Genomic DNA, 22,230 nt, shown 5'->3' on the forward strand with positions numbered 1-22,230 from the left:
AGAAAATACCCAAATCAAATGTAGGAATATTGGCTCCTTTGCCTTTTTAGGGCTGTTCTTTGAAGCTGTTTTCTTTTTCATTAAAAATCAAGCTAAGCACGGACGTTAATGGAGGTGATTTTTTGAAGAAGAGAGTAAAAGTTTAGAATGCTTATGGAAGAAGAGAGGAAATAGGCGTTAATGGAGGGATTCTGAATTTTGTGAAGAGAAAATTATGGGTGAGTGCAAGATACGTAGGGGGAGGGGGGATGTGGAGAGAGAAACGTGGGAGGAGTGGAAGATACGTTAGAGTGATTTTAGGACAGTAATTATTATCATTAATTCCCATAAAATGTACATAAATGGTAATTGGTATATAATATGTAATTATAGTAAAACTTGAGTAGGGAGGGTAATATAATTCTATATAGTGTATAGGAATGTAAAAATCTCTATTGATATTTGGCTATACATTTGCAAACTTATAACTGAGCTAAAATAGTGCAAGGTCAACTTATGAAATGCATTATTCTGTAATTTTGTCTTTTTTTATTTGTAGACATGCCTCGGTTGAGTAACCCGATCTGAAATTGGAGGTCGTAATGAGTATTTTAACATATAATAAAAAATTAAATACGTTTAAATTACGTAATAGTTTAAAAAAATATTTAAAATTATGGTAAAAACAATTTGAGATGTGAAAGGGTAATGGTTCATAGACCATCTTCATAAAAAGCCCTATGTACTGAGCTCTAACTAGGGGTGTAGATAGGTGGGTGGAAGGGATTCAAACCCCTTTCGTTGAAAATTACCCATGTTATATTTTTTTTTATGTATATATATTAGGTGTTGAATTTCCTTAGCTTATTTGCGTATTTATTTTTTCAAATTTTTAAATCCGGTAAAATAATCTTGCTTTCGCCACGGGCTCTAAGATTCTCACTTTAGAATAGCTATTGTAGGCTATTATAAGAAATGATAAACCAGATTAGTCTTCAATCTCCAATGTTCATCCTAGTATTTTTTGGTTCATCCTAGTTATTGTGTGTGCAAATGGTGAACCCTTCTAATCTTAGGCATTCCAAACAACATACACTTTCTATAGAAAGTGAATCAGCCAATTCCCCATTTACAAACTTCAATGTTACTTCCTTGAAGAAAATATGCTAGCCACATGAAATATTGGATGCATGTATACGTGTCTTCGTGAGACAAATTATGTAATCGGGGAAATTTACAAGATGTACGCACATTTAGCACTTTTTTTTTTAAAAAAAAAACAAAAAATTCCCCTCTCCTATGATTCCCGTTGATCCTCTTTGTTGGAGCTATTGTTCCTTTGGTGACTCGAACCCATAATTCTGAAATTGTAGGTGGAAAGTGCCGACCATGGCATTTCATATGAGTCCGAGTGATTTTATTTTGTACCTCACACAACTTATACTAGTTGTGTGAGACATCTTTTTATCTGACATATTTGTGGACCGATATCTTACACATCTGGGTTTATAAAAATTCTAGACCACACAATTGTGAGACAAAAAAAAGACCTCACACAACTAGTGTCAGTTATGTGAGGCACAAAATAAAAAGTTTCGAGTAATGATCGGTCCGATTTATATATGGGCAAGACTAGGGGTGTTCATATATAAAAACCCGAAAAATCGAACCAAACCGAAAATCAAACCAAACCGACCAAAAAATCCGATACTTTTTGGTTTGGTTTGGTTTTAGTTTTGAATTTTAAAAACCGATCAAATTTGATTTGGGTTTGGTTTTAATCAGAGAAAAATGAAAAACAAACCAAACCAAACTGACTATAGGAGTAGCTATTTCAAATTTATTATTACACCTATATATATGTATATTTTTATACAAAGTTTCAAAATTTTCATGGTAAATGTTAATAATTTGCACTTTTAGTATAGTTCTTTACCATTACATTCTAGTTTGATTGGTAGTTTTCTTTTGTTAAATGTAAGAATCCATTTCGTGTTAAAAATAATATATTTTTAGTTGAGTCCTTATATTATTCATCACTATTTGATTCCATTATCATCAATATATTTTGATAAATAATAGATTTCTCAAAGGGCAATTGATTTGATAGTGTTACGTTGAAAATGTGGTCGCCGGAATATGTGTTTGGTAATGTATGTCTTATATTTAAGAAAAAACCGCCAAATAACCGAAAAACCAAAAACCCGACAAAACCCGACATAAACCGAATCGAGAAAAAACCGACTTAATTGGTTTGATTTGGTTCTAATATTGGAAAAACCGACTTACTTGATTTGGTTTTTTTGTAGTGAAAAATCGATTCAAACCGAACCATAAACACGCGTACGCAAGACCTTTCCAGTTTCTGTATATTTAATAGTCAAGCACATAAAAATCTCTTTCTTTTTTCTGAGGTTAGGTTGAAACATAGATATCAGAAGCATTTGGATACAGCGGTAGGACCCCTATTTTTTTTTTATTTTTTGTTTGCAGTAATCCTTTTCAGCTTTATCAAATTATTTTTATTTGGAGATACTGGGTGCGAAGGATATTTAATACTAGTGTTGAATACTATAAACGTTGAAACTGTTGGCTTTGCCATTAAGAATTGCTCGTTCATAAGTTATAATTTGACTTGTAAAGATCAACTCTATCTGTCCTGCTTTTTCAACTCCAAAATATCTGAACAATAATTCGACAAAAAAATGGAGTAAATACGTAATCACTGCTGCAAATCCTTGTATTAGCAGTGTAGGCCGTCATTACCATTTACCACTAGCTAATGTTTTCTTAATGTTTACTTCCACTTATATATATATATATTCTCCAATTCTTAAGAAAAAAAATTACTCTATTTATATATAAGAGTATATGTTTTTGTGATTTTTCGACCAAACGAAGTGAAGGCGTCTCTGCCGATGGATGTAATATTGATCAGTTACCTTATTATATTATTCTTCTGCCTTTCTTTCTTTGCGCGCAAGAAACAAATAGCCGCAATATAATTTGTGTTTGGTAGAAAATGAAACATCTCTAATCTGGAAAGAGACAGGAAAACACAAATTCCGTGGTCGCCAAGAAAAGATAAGGACAGCCAACCAAAACATTATCATAAACAAAAACTATTAATTTAAGTTTCCTGTGTGCCCCAAATTCGCTTACGTTCCTTATAGTTAAATTAAATACTTAATTAATCCCCAAGGAAAAAAAACTAAATATGGTTTATCATTTATTGCTCTTACTAAATATAGTTAAGATACAATCAGCACACGTTAATACTAAGTAGTAAGTACCAAAATAACACGCTATTTATTTATTTGTTTTCCCAAAAATAAATGAAACCCAATTTGACAAGGAAAAGGATTCTATATAAATACACACCAAACAAGGAGAGGAACATTCTTGAAACGACAAATATTCCATTGGCAAAGCAAATAACAAGACTTCAAATCAGATTTATAAATTAATACCTTTGACGTACATGTCTTCTCACATTCTTCACAGGTGATTTTCTTCTCTTTTATTCCTTTCTCTATCTATTTTAAAAAAATACTAAAACATCTGCCAACTTTGTAGTACTTAGTATTCTCTGCAATTAGCCACTATACAATTCTTGTATTCAATTAATAGCTTTTTTCTAATCTTTATTTTAACATAATAATGGCTTCTTTTGCAAACAGGAAACAGAAAAGAAGGCGCAATGGATGTGATTCTCTGGAGGAAATTTTATTAAAGTGGAAAAATCATTATCAGGAGCTTAATTCTAGCATTGAAGATGTACAAGTAAAGAAAAAGAGAAAAATTCCAGTTAAGAGATCAAGAAAAGGTTGTATGCGAGGTAAAGGCGGTCCTGAGAATTCAGGTTGTATATATAGAGGAGTTAGACAAAGGACATGGGGAAAGTGGGTAGCTGAAATTAGAGAACCTGTATATAATAGTGGTCGGTTTAAAACTAGCGGTAAACGTCTTTGGCTCGGTACATTCTCTACATCTGTTGATGCTGCTCTTGCTTATGATGAAGCTGCTAAGGTTATGTATGGTTCTAATGCCATGCTTAATTTTCCAGATTATTGTATACAGAATGACTCGTCGAGTATTGTTAGCATTGCTCGAACATCTTCACTTGAATCGACTGATCAATCGTCCGTTGATCATGAGGATTCAGGTGCTGAAGATGCGAAGATTAGAGTTGATCAGTCCACTTTTGCAACATCAGTAGTTACAGCAGATGAAAAGCAACGTTCTTGTTGTTGTTTGACTGAGAAATCAGATGTAATGCCAGAGGAGGATTATGAGAACGAGTTAAACGATTCAGGATGCAGTTCTAGAATTGATTTTAAGCCTCCGAATTATTGTGTTAAAGTTGAGACACCTATAAAGGAAGAAATCGAGAAGGATGAGTTTGTACATGATAATGATTTGGAACGCCTGAAATCGTATGAAGTCTCAAATAGTTTACACATTATGAACGAGGAGACGACAGATGTGAAGCCACACGATCTGAATATATTGCAAGAACAACCATTGGATTTCAGGTCTACTGAAAACCCGAGTGAAGATTTTTGTAAGCGTCTAGAATACATGGAGCATTGGCTAATGGAAGACGATTGTTCAACCGAAGCAACAAAAGTACCAGACACGTTTTGTTTGACAAAGAACCATGATGAAGATAACAGTTTTCAAAAGTTTTTAGAGGAATCATTTGATTTCAAGCCAATTATGGTCTCTCAAGAGTCTGCTGAGTTTAACTATGTGAAGACTGAGGAGCAATTTGATTGTACATACAACCAGCAAATTGACCAGCAGACAGATGGAATTATTAGCAACCAAGCTGATTGGAATTCTTCGATTAGTTGGCAACCGGAAGATAGTATCAAAGATTTGTCTGTCTTTAACTTTGATTTTGATATATAATCCTTTCTTGATGATGTTCATTAATTATTACAAATTGCTGTTTCATTTCATCATCCTTGTAATTTGTTTCTATAGTCTTCTATACTAGAGATTAGAAAGTTAATAGGTTAGAGTGCGTACTATTTTTTGTAAGTAGAAAGTCAGCCTTCTATTCGCCACATATATAGTCTATCGTTCTTCATAGAATTCAAAACGGAAAAAAAGGAGAGTTTTGATGTTCTAATCCTCTATTCTAGACCTCTTACTGTTTGTTTTTGATAACCTTGTTGTTAAACTTCCAAAAAGTTGTCTTCTTTTGAATCGCCAATCATGTACAGTTTCAGATTAGGATATCTCAAATTATCAGTCAATGAACAAAACATAAGCATATTACAATATATAGTATTAGAATTGCTTGGATGCGAGTGTTTGCACTAAGTTTGAGCGCGTTGGAAAGGATGTCTTGCTGCTTTTCCGCTCATTATCCTTGTTATAGGCGGGATCATATTATTTATTTAAGTTACATATAATGAAGGCAGAGGCCAAAGAACTACACATGTTATCGAGATAAATATGCAATTGGTCATCAAAGTTTCATATATGTTGTCAATATGATACCACTATTAGGATCTATGGATTTGTCCTCAGAATCCAAGCTCCAGTGACCGCAAACAGTGAGAGAGAAGGAAGGAGAGGTAGGGGTTGGGTAATGTGCAGAGTATATGTGTGTCAGCAATATCAATAGACAGTTAATGGTGGGATGAAAAGAGAGCAGCGCGTATACCAGGTAGAACTAAGGGACTAATGTTGTTTGGTTTAGTGATGGATTCAAAAGATTTCTTGAACTATAAAAAGACTGCAAGTAGATAGTACAGCTGAAACTATTCGGATGTCTAGCTTGTGCTTGTTAGCTGAAATCTTGTTCCTCTTTCTACATGGTGCTGTATCTAAGAACATCAATTTACCAGTCAGGAATTTATAAAAGAAAATTGTATGAAGTATTCCAAGTCACGATTTTACTACCACTGAAGAGCTAAAAGTGATCTGTAGAAGGAGGGGATAGCCTGGCCTTCTGTTGCAATTTGTGAACTTTGAGACAAAATTTTGAACAACAAATAACAATGACTCTAAGAAGTGGTAATAATGCTGAGATTATCAAGGTGGCTCATATACTAGAGCATTAGACCACCTCTTCCTGACTCGGAAAGATGGAAACTATCATCTATCAACATTGAGTAATCCTTTGACTTGCCTTGGCATTGTCTCGAAGTAGTTATAAATGTGAGTTTCCTCCAGTTTGGTGGCTTAAAGAGGCCATTCTGTCCGCAATCTGATTAGCCTCATGAAAACAATGTCTAATGAAAAGACACCATTGGCATCTACTAACTGTTTCATCTCAGACATTATACTGATGAATTCAATGTGCCTGTGGAATAGACTTACAGAAATCCAGAGTCCAAGACGGGGCAAGACCTTTATCTAGAGCATCGACAAAGACTAGCTTAGTGATACGTAGGGGTGTCAAAATGGTTAAAAGAAAGTAGTTATCCCCCCATATTATTAACTAAAAAATGGGTTGGATAATGAATTGTTTAAAAATGGGTCATAATATGGATAAGAACCATATTATCTATTTAAAAAATGGACTAATGAGTTTAACTTTTACATTTATAAATCCTCAAATTGGGGGTTCCTCAAGTTTGGGAGACTAGGAATTCTTCCAAAAGTGATCATATTGAAAAAGCCATGGATAATATGGATATCCATATTATCTGCCGGTTAACCCTTTTTTATCCGTATTAAATATGGGTCGGATTGGATAATTTATTCGTATTTACATTACTCGTTTTCGACCCGAATCATATTCGACCCGATTGTCACGACCCAATTAAGGATCATGACCAGCACCTAGGAGCAAGTGCCCCCAAGTAAGCCTCGTCGATATTTTACAGAAAATCGGACAGAGTTTTCCCTGTTTTTGGACTATCCCAAAAATTTCCTTGTCTTAAATCAGCAACCAAACATCCTAATAGCAATTCAAATTACAATATCTTTATCAATTAACCAAAACATATATCTACCTTTAACAGTCTACCCACTAACAACTAGAAATACTATTTTATCTCCCAATTTGATAAGAATGAGCATTACTCAACATAAGTCTATAATAACAAAGAATACTCAAGACTCTAAAAGAATGACTATAGAGCGACTCTAAGAGTTCAAAGAAAAGATCATAACAATAAATAAATCTCCGCCCACACGAACAAGTGTGAGGCTCACCAGGAACTATCAACCTGTGCGCTCTAATTAACGAAATCCTCGCCTGCGTCAACTGCTGTCTCTAAAAAAAATTAGCCGGGAATGAGTCGCTAGCTCAGTGAGTAATGACGCTTAACCATAACCGTTTTATTGGGGACAAGTCAGAAAACATGTTAGTATCTCAAACAGAAAATAACATAAAAATGTCCTTTCCGAAATAATAAATAATTTTCAGTCTCATCATATTTTTCTTGTAGTATAATACAATCAACAATTCAGTAATATGCTCGGTAACCACTGTATAATATCAATATTCACATTTGGGAGGTTTCAATGAACGGATCATATAATCGGTATAACTGTGGACTTCATTGCAAGAAGTCAAATATAACGGTAGTCCCTACTCGCGGAAAATCGGTAACGGTATGCTAGTTCTACCTTCCCACTAGAGAGGGCTATAACTGTACTCTGTAATCGGTAAATACAAGGTGCACCAGGTCTAACGAACCCGCCATTAGCTACGGGATCCTTCAAAGTCTACTCCCATTTATACTTGTCTCTGTATCCGTATATACTCATAGGAAAATATTTTAAAACAATATAGGGCATTTCAGTTCTTATCAAATCATGTAATTTTATTTCGATAACAGTAAATTCAAGTAACGGTAGAACATATCTAGTGACAACAAGAATATTTAAAACAACGATAATCATCTCAAATAATTATTTCGGTATCATATCGAGTAAAAGACGTGTCCCATATGCAACTCAAAATAATCAGTAACATATTCATATTAAAAATCATGTGTAAATCATGCAAGTTATAAAAACACAAATTGCAATAAGATAACTACTCACAGTACTCGTACCGAAATACCAAATGCTTCACCTCGAGCAAATTCATACAAATTCCTCCAATCAATCTATAATTAGATAATATTGATCTCATGTTAATTTCCTTGTTTAGGCTAATTTATAGTAGCTAATTTAGAATACCCAACCCTCGAGGTTTCATATTTGACTCTTAATTCGCTGAATTATATTTACCTACATATGAGTAATTACTAATCTATCAACTCCAACATATTCATATATTTTATTAATCCAATTTCATAAATTTCTATTGATTCTTTAGGACGAAAATTCCCAATTGCGAGAATAAACTAGTGTAATTTCTATTACTCTGTAGATCTTCCGAGAATCGAAACTAAAATCTACCAAAAGAAGAAGCTCAAGCAATACCCGTAACACACAATTCGTGCTTAAGATTCTTCAACAGATTTCCAAAGATTAACAAAACTTATACATATCTTTCTTTGTTTCACTGACTTTTGCCAATCTCCTCATTTAACTCTAACCATTAAAATATATTCTCAAATTTGTGGAATACAGTACCTGAAGATTTGAACAAATAATGGCTAGAAGTGGCTTCTTTTGTGGCACCAAGCTTTTTTCCCAACTCACCTTCTGAATTTTTTTGTTTTTTTCCTTAACCCTTGACCCGTCAAAATCCCTTTTTGCTTCTGGCTTAGTTTTCGCAACAAATTTGATTTTTTGGCAAGAGAAAGGGGCTTCAGCCTTTTTCCTTTTTGTTTCTGTTAGCTAGCGTGGGGCTTTTCCCTATTTCATCTTATTTTGTAATTTTTTTTGTTGGTAAATTACTTAATTACCTTTTTTTTGTAATGAGTATTACACCGACATGCTCGTTTGCCATTTCTAGTGATATGCATAAGCTACAGTCAGCAACTTACATTACCCTGCCTAAAGATAAGCCTGAAAAGTTTGCCTTCATCTGTAAATGATGAGAACTGTAAAAAAGATCCATCATTTGGTTAAACTACAAGTCACTCACCAGGAGCACTTGCCAAATATTGCATTGGTAGTAACATAAGATTTAAAATGAACTACGATGTGATAAGCTGAAGCACATACAATTGGATACGTTTATGTTTTCGTAGTGACCAAATGTTGAACTTCGTGGCCAGAGGGGCATTTGCATCTATACCCGCTTTTTGTGTCACGTTTTAACTTGTGTCCGCTTTGCAAAAATAATTGCAAGCGTACCCGCTTTTTCACATAACTTCAGCATACATGACTGAAGTAGAAAAGACAATCACGCAAAACTTCAGCATTCTAGTAGCCGGGCCTGAAGTTCAGCTCTAGAGCTGAAGTTTTTGTTTTGTAACTGTCGAACTTCAGCTCTAGAGCTGAAGTTTTTGTTTGTAACTGGAGAACTTCAGCTGCTGAAGTTTTTGTTTGTAAGCTTCAGCTCTAAAGCTGAAGTTTTTGTTTTGTAACTGTCGAACTTCAGCTCTAGAGCTGAAGTTTTTGTTTGTAAGCTTCAGCTCTAGAGCTGAAGTTTTTGTTTGTAACTAGAGCTGAAGTTTTTGTTTGTAAGCTTCAGCTCTAGAGCTGAAGTTTTTGTTTTTAACTGTCGAATTTCAGCTCTAGAGCTGAAGTTTGTGTTTGTAACTGGCGAACTTCAGCTCTAGAACTGAAGTTTTTTCTGGAAAAATCAGCTTTTTATGTCATCGTCCGCTTTAAACGCAGCAACCTCATTTCGTCTAACTCACACTCAGCTTTGCTCAACCATATTTATTGCTAAGCAACTGATATTCCAAAATACATTATATAGTTCTATTATACATTCAGACAACACAATTTTTTTTTTCTGAACACAGAAACATATAATTCACATATATAAGGTTAGCTTTCTACTTGCTTCAATTGTGCTTCTGGCTATAGCAATAAGTTTCTCCACAAATTATGTTGGAAAAATCCCAAGTACTAGAGGCTCTTTCTAAAAATGATTATTAATTTCTTGAAAACGAAATCCTAGATAAAAACGTTATGTGAATACAAGTTATATACATAGCCGTAACAGGTTTCTTGCAGAAAAGGGAGAAGGAGAAGTTTGAGAAAGAAGAGGCGGGTATAACTTTGACGAGGAGAAAGGAGGCTGAAGTTGTTTAAAAAGTGGGTACAAGTTAAATGTTTTAAAAAAAATGCGTATAGGTTAAATGGGGGCGACCAATAGGGCGCCCCGTGCAATTTTTACGAAATTGAAAAGTAATGTGGATCCATTTAATGGCTTGGCCTTGTTTAATTGGGTCATGGATCTAGTTATCGGCCCACTTATCTCCTTAATGTGTTGGAGCCGGCAACTTACAATCCTTAATCGGATAAGCCTGCCCCTGGCTCGCGTCAATTGAATTGGGCCTGTATTGGCCCATTTGATATGCCTGCTACCAATGCAGCAGCACTTGGCTTAGGATTTCGTGGAAATAACACTAGGTAGCCACTTTTAAGTATGTTGTTTAAAATATATCCACAATTTATGATGTATTTAAAGATTAACCAATTAGCTCAAACTTTAGAACACTGCGGCCTAGAGTTTAAACATCAAAGTTCAAACTTCAAGACATCACATCCTAGAATTCGAGAATTATATCCAGAGGTTCAAATCTTATGTCCTGAATTTTAAATTAATAATTTAGATATTTAAGACACTTAGTCCTGAATTTCAAAATAGTAGCTCAAAAATTCAGGATACTAAGTCCTGAATTTTCAAATTCAGGATACTTAGCCCTAAAGTTTGGGTGAATTGTCTAATCTTTAAATACAATTGTAAATTATAGATATATTTTAAACAACGAGCTTAAAAGTGGCTACTGGTACACTTTGCCCCTGCATTTCCTCTACAAACACCATTGGGGCAAGTACACAAACAACCATTCTTAGGGCTGTTATTTCGGGATTAGCTAATACTTATTTTGTCCTGAAAATTTGAACTAAAAATCTTAATTTCAGGACAATTCAGGACATTTATGTCCTGAATTTGAACTTAAAAACTGAAATTCATGACACATTGGCTAATTCTTAAATAGCAGCCCTTTAGAGTGGCTACCTGGTGCCATTTCTACTTGTTGATTTTTATCCATCATGTTGTAAATATTACCACATAACTCTAATTTAGAGGTTATATACGGCCTAGGGATGGCAATGGGGCGGTGCGGGTGCGGGATGGTGCGGGTTTATACATATGCAGTGCGGGGCGGGGCGGGGCTGCGTGGGTCAACATAAAAACAAATTCAGTTTTTTGCGGGTGCGGTGCGGGTTAAGATCTAAATTTTTTGAATAAGCACAACTTTTCAGCTATCGATCACTAATATTCAACCAAGAGATATTTGTTTTCCAGTTTTGAACTTATAATTCCATTCTCCTACGAATTGGATCATTGTAGTCTCAAATTGATTTAGTTTTTAAAATTGATTCATAGTAGACGTCTATTCAGTTTATTGTAAATATGAATGCTTCTGCTAATTGCATCACTAATTGCATCACTGGGAAGAAGAGATGCTTGTTTTATATTTTATTTACTGCTCCAACGTCTCACTTTTAACTATATAGTTAATTTGTTTTAAGCTAAGTTCAGGTATATGATCTTATTACATTGTACAATCTGAATTGTATATTTGAATGACATACTAATAGCATTCAGTAGGGTTTATAGTTATTTCCTAGTTATGCGTATTCAAAATATGACTTGGTTTGCCACTGGATTCTGATAGAAACTTTTACATTAGCAATGACATATACAAACATAATTAAAAAGACAAAAAAAATAAAAAAATAGGAGAAAATGTTAAAGCTATAGGCTTAAAGTTTCTCTCTTTTCTCTTTCTCTCTCGGTGCATTTTAGTGTGAATTGCTAATATGCGCTCACCGGAATGGCGAGAGCACGAGGACGACCATCGAAGGCTACTAAGCTACTGATTGAGGAAGACAACAACTCAATGGAAGGAAGGGCTCTAGAAACGGTGAGATTGGTTACACCAAAACCTCTAGCAATTGGAGGTGATGGTACTGTTACATTGAACAAAGCAGGAGTCAAAGAGGCGAACATCATAATTGAAAGGAAATTGAGTGAGGAAACATCAGTACACAAAGGAAAGGATCATGCAATACCGAATTTGGAGATATGGCCAACCCTACCAGCTCGAAGTGGAGGAAGCAAAGCATCAGCAGGTACATGGACAACGCCGACTAACATGCAGAAGGTATCAAGCTCGGAAGGACCAACACAACAACAGATGCAAGCTGTAGATCTGAAATTGAAGTCTGCTCCAAGTGAAAACACCAATGGAACAGTAGCTCAAACTTGAGGTGCACAGAGGAAATTGCAGTTGGAATCTGACCAAAGCCAGCTAAGACATGGTCGATGCTGTTTGAGGAGAATAAATTAGCAAAAAGAGGTATAGATCTGAAGTTTATACTGCCTACTATTGTTGAGGGTGAGGTGATTATAGAACTGGTACAAGAGGATATTGATAGTGAAGTACATAAGTGAAAATATGCGGCAATAGTATATGTCATAGGTGGATCACCTTCAATTAGGGCTATGGAGAGATTTATAGCAGGACAAGGGGATTTCTCAATGAAACCAAAAGTATATTATCATAATGCTGGTTATTTTGTGATTAATTTTTCATGTTCGGAGGAGAGGGATATGGTGATGTATTCAGAACCACATATGCTTAACAATAGACCAATTATTATGAAGGCATGGACTGCTGAATTTGACTTTGATGCTGAGGTTTGAGGATAATTCCCATTTGGATCAAACCGCCTAACTTACCTCTATGTTGTTGGAGTGAAAGTGCATTGAGCAAAATTGGTAGTGGTTTCGGCCAGCTAATATATGCAGGTGCTTGTACTTCAAATACTGAGAGAATTTCATATGCAAGGCTATTGATAGAAGTTGATGTTACTAAGGAGTTACCAAATGTTATTAAAATGAAAGATCCAAAGGGAAGAATCATGGCGCAAGAGATATGGTATGACTGGAAACCTACATATTGTTTAAGATGTATGAAAATAGGACACAATTGTCAACAAAAGCAGACCAACACAGTAGGGGTAGAGAAGAAAATAGGACAACAACAACAGAAGACAACGGCAAAACAGAGAATAGAATGAAGGCCTATCAATAATGAAGCTGGATTACAAAGCCAGCATCAACAGGAGGTACAAAGGAAAACTAATAAGTAACAAGTGAATAATGATAAAAGAGAAGGAAGTGGAGATGTATGGCAACAAGTTAAAAGTAAATCTGCAGCAAAAGGGCAAAAAACACAAGATGCTAGGAAATGCATTCTAGTTCTGAATGGTTTCAACAGCCTAGTGGAGACAGTATAAGAACAAATAACAAGAGGAATAGCTGAATGTAGTACAAGTAGAGGGGTGGAGGTGGAGAGGTTGGAACAAAACACTTTAGCAACATCAACATAATAGTCACATGGAATGTAAGGAGGTTCAATAAAGTGTTTAAGCACAAGGAGTTAAAGGTGTTTATGGGGGATAATAAAGTAGATGTGATAGCAATATGTGAGCATAGAGTAAAAGATACAAAAGCATATAAAATTATTGAGAAAATACTACCAGGATGGGAATGGAGTCATAATGTGTCAAATACATATAAAGGCAGAATCTGGGTAATATGGAATCCAAATGTGTTGCAGTATACAGTGGTAGAGAAACATTCCCAGGTTATACATGGCAGTGTGAAGATTCTGAAGACTAACAAGTATTTCTATTTTTCAGCAATCTATGGATTACATAGTGTGCAAGACAGAAAATCACTATGGGAGGTAATTAGGAACTTAACAGGGTAATGCATGAGACCTTGATTGCTGATGGGAGATTTTAACTCTATATTAGGGGTTGATGAGAGAATGCATGGAAGTGAAGTTCAGGATAATGAAACAAAATATTTTAAATAAGTTATAGAAGATTGTAGTTTGGCAGAATTACCTACTGTCACACCTCCTTTTTGCGCGCCCCGTCCCGAAGGGTAAAAATGCGCGAGGGAGTTTTTCCAATTTAAGTGACAATATTCGAAATGGGATTATTTATTTAATTTAGAGTCGCCACTTGGGAAAGGTTTGGCTTTTGGTGTCCCAAGTCACCGGTTTATCTTGAATCCCAAATCGAGGAAATTTTCGACTTTTCCAAATGAAGTCTACGAACCAGAAATTCTAAGTAAGGAATTCTGTTGACCCGAGGGAAGGTGTTAGGCACCCTCGAATCCCGTGGTTCTAGCACGGTCGCTTAAATTGTTATAATGGCTAAATATCTGATTTAAATACATGTTATGACTTACGTGCTTTTATTAAGTTTAAACCGCTTTTATTATTATCATTTATTTTTATAGAATTGCAACGTCGTGAAAATGCATCTCGAACCACGTCACAATCAATGCACCCGTAGTTGTTAACACATTTCGACTCCGTTGAGATTTGAATTTGGGTCACATCAATGTGCACCCGTGTTTAAGAAGGTTAAATTATTAAAGGTGCGCCTAAAGCAACTAGCGTATTGTTATTTTGGGAAGGCCGTAAAATTCGCTAAACGGCCTGTCCCGAATTCTAAGTATTTTAATATATACATTTAGAGGGCCCCGCAGCTTGTGCATTTTTGTTTGTCGAGGCTCGTCTCATTTTTATTTAAAAGGATAAACCTACAGTGACTATATTTTTCTATTAAGTTCATCTCTAAAATAAAAGAAAATCTCTTAATTAATTACATGCTAAAACGTAACTTATTAGTTATTAGTTTACGGCTAATGCGAATGGAAAATTGCGACCGAGTTTGTACAAAGAAAAACTGCTTTCACTCTATATTCTACTATTCAATAATACTAAAACGTGAGATTGACACACCATAATATCAAAACAGATTAACTATTCTTTGATTAATTTAAACTAACATTATTAGATGAAGAAGTTATACATATGTGACATCTTTACTCATTTAATCAATCAACTACATTTTTATACAAGAAAGGAAAATTATATTCAAACACAAATCTAAACAGGAGGGATTCAACAGGAACTAAGCCTGATTAATATTTCATTTCTCTTCAATCCGAGAGTATACAAATGTGTACCTGGAAATGGCAGTACAAGAACAAAAGAAGGGGAAGTCAGCAGCAATAATAACACAGCAACAACAGGTTCAGCAACACCGCAAACCAGTAATAACCAGTAGAATAACCCAACAACGGATTGAAAAAATCAGCAATACCAAAGTGCAATCACAGTCAAAGCAGAAGAGAGACGGATACAAGATGCAGTAGTTTACTGATTTTGAATAACACTCGAGAAAAGACAAACAGAATTTATTCAAGTAGAAGTTCAAGTTGTCCTTCTCTTCTTTAAAACTCTACCACACTTCTTCAAATTTTCAGAGAGTATTACTCTCAAAAAATATTTTCCCAAATAATAATCCTCTCCCTCTCTAAGTCTTTTTTAATCTTCAAGTTCTAGTCTAAGTTTTTTCTCTAAGTCTAGTCCTCTTTTAATGTCAATAAATGACTCTATATATAGCAAGACAAGTCTTCAATTCCCAACCCCAAATTATTCCTTAATGGCATGCTTTGTCCCACTTATTAATAATTTCTTTATTTTAAACTTTGTCCCCCATGCCTACATTAAATAAATACATCCACCACAACCCATTACAATTTGTCCCCCATGCTTACATAAACAAATGCAATATTCTCCTCCACTACATTATGTTTTGTCCCCCATTATGTTAAACAATTATATCACCCACACCCCATTATATTTTGTCCCCCATGCTTAACATAAAGAATCAAAATAATGTTCAATTACCAAACTACCCCTCCGACCTTATTGCAATTACAAATCTACCCCCGAATGCAATGCAATTTACCAAATTACCCCCATCAGCTCTAAACACTCAATTAATCATAACTTGACCAAAATATAGTCAAGATGACCAATTTCTCAACAATCTTCAACAACAAATCACATGAACATGATGAACAAACACAACTCCAAATTAATGGAAATAAATTAACCATATCGGGAACCAATCCTGGTTAATTTAGACCATCAATGGATGAGCAAGGATACAACAATACAAACAACAAAATACATGATTCAAACTAAATCAACAAATCAAAACAAACATAAAACTCACATTAAACCACTGGATTAAACATGAACTTCAAGCAAAGATGAACATGAACTAAAAACAACAAACATGACGGATTAAAACGATTCAAACAACATTAATAATTTCTGGAAAATACATAACAACACATGAAACAAATTGAAGAAATAATTAATTAAATTTCAATTTGAATCTAACAAACTAACAAATATTTAAACAATAATACAAACATGAAAAACAACTAATTAATCTTTCATTTGAAATCTGAAAAATTAATTTAACAAAGCACATGAACAAACTAAAAAATTAATTCAAACGATAGACATGAACAAAACAAACATTTTGCCGATTTTAGATTCGAGAAATATCAAAACAAAATACGGACAAAAATAAAAACTCAAAATCTACTAACCGGATCGAAACGACGAACAATCGACTAACCAACGACGAACTCGACGAGCCTCGACCAAAGTTCGAACAAACGACGATGAATACGAACCTAATTAGTTGGCGCCAGAACAGTAGTGATGAGACAGAAGCAGCTGGAGGTGCGCTTGGTTTGTTCGCGTGAAGAAGATGAGGGCAGCAACAGTAGCGTGAAGACAGCTTGGCCATGGTGATGCCCAAGCTCAAAGAGGACGAAGCAGTAACGGAGGTCGTTTGGCCATGGAAACGAGTGGTCGACGAGGGCAATGACAGCAGTAGCATGATGGGTCTGTTTGGTTCGAACTGGACGAAGAGCAGCTGTTCGTCGAGGAGGAAGAAGGTGGTTGATGCAGCAAGCAGAAAACTCGAGCTTGAAGCAGCGTCAATGGCGGGAAGGCAACGCCGCCATGGATGACGATGGCAAAGCTCAGAGACGACGGAGCAATAGCAGTGACGCTGCTGGATCAGGCTGAAGAAGATGAAGCAGTAGCAACACACAAAACATGGCATCCATGGCGATGGGTTTTCCTTCCATTTTGGCCGAGGGTTTTCCGGCGAAGCAGCGGCGAAGCAGACGGGGAGGTCGACGTGGATGGTGGTGACGTTGGTTGTTCTGAGTAGACGAAGAATAAGGTAAGGGCAGCCATGGTTGTGTGCTTGGAGCTTTGGAGAAGAAGTGAAGAAGAAGAGAAGGGATGGGGGCGGGTGAGTTCTTTTTGTTTTTTAGGGTTTTTGTTTTTGTGTTTTGCTTTGTGTTAGGCCAAAATGAAGAGTGGGTGTTGGGTTAATGGGGCGGAACGGGTCGACCCGGCCTGAAGTGGACTGGGTCGTGAGGAATATTGGACAATTGTTTGGGTCTGGGGTTGAAATTTGAAGAAGTGGCCCAATCCGATTTTTCTTTGTATTTTTGTTATCTTTTCTTCTTTTATTTTTCTAAATCTAAATTATAAAAATACTTAAATGATTATTAAGAACTAAATTAAGTTATGAAAGCGCAAATTAACTACCAATAATAATTAACGCACAATTAAGTAATAATTAAGCATAAAATTGTATATTTGGACATTAAATGCTAAAAATGCAAAAGATGCTTATTTTTGTAATTTTCATTTTTTGTAAACAAACTTAATTACTAACAATTGTAGAATTAAATCCTACATGCAAAATGCGACATATTTTTGTATATTTTTATTAATTTAACAAATAAACATGCACAGAAAAATACAAATAATTATTCAAAATATCACAAAATTGCACACCAAGGAAAATCATTTTATTTTGAATTTTTGGGAGTAATTATCATATAGGGCAAAAATCACGTGCTTACAGCTGCCCCTCTTTGCCCGAAGACACGAATGGTTTTCGCGCAAAGATAAAGTGAGCGATTTTTGCCCATTCGAGTACTCCGTGTGAAGCATTTTTTTTTTTTGAAAAAGATTGAACCAAACCTTTGCTTCAAAGGTTTCCTACATATCCCTGGCTAAAGGGGAATCAGGTTAATGTAGTTCAGGAAGTTTTGGTAGCTGGGACTACCGTGGGTCTGCAGTGCTTGCTGTTACTGTTGTTGCTGTTGCTACCACCGCTTTACTGACCGCCTTATTACAACCAAAGGAAATTGAAACTAAACTAACTATTTATGCCTGTCACTTGCTAGTTACAAGATTCCTATCTATGATTCTTTTGTAACTTGATCTCGGGTCTCAGCTGATTTTGCTTGTAGACTTCGATCCGAATCTTGATGCTTGCAAGTTGTAGGTGCATGTTTATTTCTGCGACACTGAGTGAGACGGGAGTGGTAGAACTCGGGGCCTTGATCGAAACTCGGAGCGATCCGCCCTTCGTTTTTTCAAGCATCTCGGAACATCTTCTCTTTTTTTATTCTAGGTTGAGGCTCATCTTATGGGTCTTCTCGATCCATGCGCCTCGAGGTCAGACCTGATGGGAAAAAACAAACGAACGAAATTTTCTGCCCCAGTTTCACTAGGAAAATTTCGTGAGTTATTTGCCAGGAAGTTCATAGCATTGATGAAGGAATTGGATCAACGATATTGCCACAAGGTAAGAATACTCAGTTTAGGGTTGGAACCCTAAGGCTGACGGAATGGAAATAGTTCAGTTCAGGGTTGGAGCCCTAATGCTGACTAGCTGGGGAGAAGCTTAGTTTAGAGTTGAAACTCTAATGTTGACCAACTAGGGAAAAGTTCAGTTTAGGGTTGGGGCCCTAATGCTGACTGAATGGACAGAAGCTCAGTTTTAGGGTTGACGCCCTAATGCTGACTAAGGGAAAGTTCAGTTTAGGGTTTAAAACCCTAATCCTGATTAAAGGGAAAAGTTCAGTTTAGGGTTTAAAACCCTAATGATGACTAAATGGAAGAATTCAGTTTAGGGTTTAAAACTCTAATGCTGACTAAAGGGAAGAGTTCAGTTTAGGGTTTAAAACCCTAATCCTGATTAAAGGGAAGAGTTCAGTTTAGGGTTTAAAACCCTAATGCTGACTAAATGGAAGAGTTCAGTTTAGGGTTTAAAACCCTAATGCTGACTAAAGGGAAGAGTTCAGTTTAGGGTTTAAAACCCTAATGTTGACTAAATGGAAGAATTCAGTTTAGGGTTTAAAACCCTAATGCTGACTAAAGGGAAGAGTTCAGTTTAGGGTTTAAAACCCTAATCCTGACTAAAGGGAAGAGTTCAGTTTAGGGTTTAAATCCCTAATGCTGACTAAATGGAAGAGTTCAGTTTAGGGTTTAAAACCCTAATGCTGACTAAATGGAAGAGTTCAGTTTAGGGTTTAAAACCCTAATCCTGATTAAAGGGAAGAGTTCAGTTTAGGGTTTAAAACCCTAATGCTGACTAAATGGAAGAGTTCAGTTTAGGGTTTAAAACCCTAATGCTGACTAAATAGAGAAAGTTCAGTTTAGGGTTTAAAACCCTAATGCTGACTAAATGGAAAGAGTTCAGTTTAGGGTTTAAAACCCTAATACTGACTAAATGGAAGAGTTCAGTTTAGGGTTTAAAACCCTAATGCTAACTAAATGGAAAGAGTTCAGTTTAGGGTTTAAAACCCTAATGCTGACTAAAGGGAAGAGTTCAGTTTAGGGTTTAAAACCCTAATGCTGACTGAATGGAAAGAGTTCAGTTTAGGGTTTAAAACCCTAATGCTGACTGAATGGAAAGAGTTCAGTTTAGGGTTTAAAACCCTAATGCTGACTAAAGGAAAAAATTCAGTTTAGGGTTTAAAACCCTAATGCTGACTGAAGGGAAAAAGTTCAGTTTAGGGTTTAAAACCCTAATGCTGACTGAATGGAAAAAGTTCAGTTTAGGGTTTAAAACCCTAATGCTGACTGAATGGAAAGAGTTCAGTTTAGGGTTTAAAACCCTAATGTTGACTGAATGGAAAAAGTTTAGTTTATGGTTTAAAACCCTAATGCTGACTAAATAGAGAAAGTTCAGTTTAGGGTTTAAAACCCTAATGCTGACTAAAGGAAAGAGTTCAGTTTAGGGTTTAAAACCCTAATGCTGACTAAATAGAAAAAGTTCAGTTTAGGATTTAAAACCCTAATGCTGACTAAAGGAAAAAGTTCAGTTTAGGGTTTAAAACCCTAATGCTGACTGAATGGAAAAGAGTTCGGTTTAGGGTTTAAAACCCTAATGCTGACTGAATGGAAAGAGTTCAGTTTAGGGTTTAAAACCTTAATGCTGACTAAATGGAAAAAGTTCAGTTTAGGGTTTAAAACCCAAATGCTGATTAAAGGGAAAGTTCAGTTTAGGGTTTAAAACTCTAATCCTGATTAAATGGAAAAGTTCAGTTTAGGGTTTAAAACCCTAATGCTGACTAAATGGAAAGAGTTCAGTTTAGGGTTTAAAACCCTAATGCTGACTGAAGGAAAAAGTTCAGTTTAGGGTTTAAAACCCTAATGCTGACTGAATGGAAAAAGTTCAGTTTTGGGTTTAAAACCCTAATGCTGACTGAATGGAAAAAAGTTCAGTTTAGGGTTTAAAACCCTAATGCTGACTGAAGGAAAAAGTTCAGTTTAGGGTTTAAAACCCTAATGCTGACTGAAGGGAAAAAGTTCAGTTTAGGTTTAAAACCCTAATGCTGACTGAATGGAAAAAGTTCAGTTTAGGGTTTAAAACCCTAATGCTGACTACATGGAAAAAGTTCAGTTTAGGGTTTAAAACCCTAATGCTGACTAAAGGAAAAGTTCAGTTTAGGGTTTAAAACCCTAATACTGACTGAATGGAAAAGAGTTCAGTTTAGGGTTTAAAACCCTAATGCTGACTACATGGAAAAAGTTCAGTTTAGGGTTTAAAACCCTAATGCTGACTACATGGAAAAAGTTCAGTTTAGGGTTTAAAACCCTAATGCTGACTGAATGGAAAGAGTTCAGTTTAGGGTTTAAAACCCTAATGCTGACTAAATGGAAAAAGTTCAGTTTAGGGTTTAAAACCCTAATGCTGACTAAAGGAAAAAGTTCAGTTTAGTATTTAAAACCCTAATGCTGACTGAATGGAAAGAGTTCAGTTTAGGGTTTAAAACCCTAATACTGACTAAAGGAAAGAGTTCAGTTTAGGGTTTAAAACCCTAATGCTGACTGAATGGAAATAGTTCAGTTTAGGGTTTAAAACCCTAATGCTGACTAAATGGAAAAAGTTCAGTTAAGGATTTAAAACCGTAATGCTGACTAAAGGGAAGAGTTCAGTTTAGGGTTTAAAACCCTAATGCTGACTGAATGGAAAAGAGTTCGGTTTAGGATTTAAAACCCTAATGCTGATTGAATGGAAAGAGTTCAGTTTAGGGTTTAAAACCCTAATGCTGACTGAATGGAAAAAGTTCAGTTTAGGGTTTAAAACCCTAATGCTGACTGAAGGGAAAAAGTTCAGTTTAGGGTTTAAAACCCTAATGCTGACTGAATGGAAAAAGTTCAGTTTAGGGTTTAAAACCCTAATGCTGACTGAATGGAAAGAGTTCAGTTTAGGGTTTAAAACCCTAATGCTGACTGAATGGAAATAGTTTAGTTTAGGGTTTAAAACCCTAATGTTGACTAAATAGAGAAAGTTCAGTTTAGGGTTTAAAACCCTAATGCTGACTAAAGGAAAGAGTTCAGTTTAGGGTTTAAAACCCTAATGCTGACTAAATGGAAAAAATCTAGTTTAGGATTTAAAACCCTAATGCTGACTAAAGGAAAGAGTTCAGTTTAGGGTTTAAAACCCTAATGCTGACTGAATGGAAAAGAGTTCGGTTTAGGGTTTAAAACCCTAATGCTGACTGAATGGAAAAAGTTCAGTTTAAGGTTTAAAATCCTAATGCTGACTAAATGGAAAAAGTTCAGTTTAGGGTTTAAAACTCTAATCCTAATTAAATGGAAAAGTTTAGTTTAGGGTTTAAAACTCTAATGCTGACTAAATGGAAAGAGTTCAGTTTAGGGTTTAAAACCCTAATGCTGACTGAAGGAAAAAGTTCAGTTTAGGGTTTAAAACCCTAATGCTGACTGAAGGGAAAAAGTTCAGTTTAGGGTTTAAAACCTTAATGCTGACTGAATGGAAAAAGTTCAGTTTAGGGTTTAAAACCCTAATGCTGACTAAATGGAAAAAGTTCAGTTTAGGGTTTAAAACCCTAATGCTGACTGAAGGGAAAAAGTTCAGTTTAGGGTTTAAAACCCTAATGCTGACTGAAGGGAAAAAGTTCAGTTTAGG

At 35.5% G+C, this 22,230-nt stretch overlaps 1 protein-coding gene across 2 annotated transcripts; it reads left to right on the forward strand.

Moving 5' to 3' along the window:
- Positions 1 to 3,424: 3,424 nt before the first annotated feature.
- On the forward strand, positions 3,425 to 5,094 carry LOC104248568 (dehydration-responsive element-binding protein 2C-like). 2 transcript variants are annotated; one of them, XM_070165395.1, is made up of 3 exons: positions 3,425 to 3,483; positions 3,660 to 3,937; positions 4,046 to 5,094. In XM_070165395.1, the coding sequence occupies exons 1-3, from the start codon at positions 3,461 to 3,463 to the stop codon at positions 4,891 to 4,893; spliced, it is 1,149 nt and encodes a 382-aa protein (XP_070021496.1). In that variant the 5' UTR covers positions 3,425 to 3,460; the 3' UTR covers positions 4,894 to 5,094. The 2 variants fall into 2 exon arrangements, with proteins under 2 accessions (XP_070021496.1, XP_009803153.1); XM_009804851.2 differs by having other exon boundaries at positions 3,660 to 5,094.
- The last annotated feature ends 17,136 nt before the right edge of the window (positions 5,095 to 22,230 follow it).

Source organism: Nicotiana sylvestris, chromosome 12, assembly GCF_000393655.2.
Source record: "Nicotiana sylvestris chromosome 12, ASM39365v2, whole genome shotgun sequence".
Classification (NCBI taxonomy): domain Eukaryota; kingdom Viridiplantae; phylum Streptophyta; class Magnoliopsida; order Solanales; family Solanaceae; genus Nicotiana; species Nicotiana sylvestris.

Bases quoted from the DNA above. Each gene is read 5' to 3' on its own strand.
- LOC104248568 (XM_009804851.2), top strand. From the start codon at position 3,461: ATGTCTTCTCACATTCTTCACAG. The intron at 3,484-3,659 runs GTGATTTTCTTC...TTTTGCAAACAG, and splicing joins TCTTCTCACATTCTTCACAG to GAAACAGAAAAGAAGGCGCA.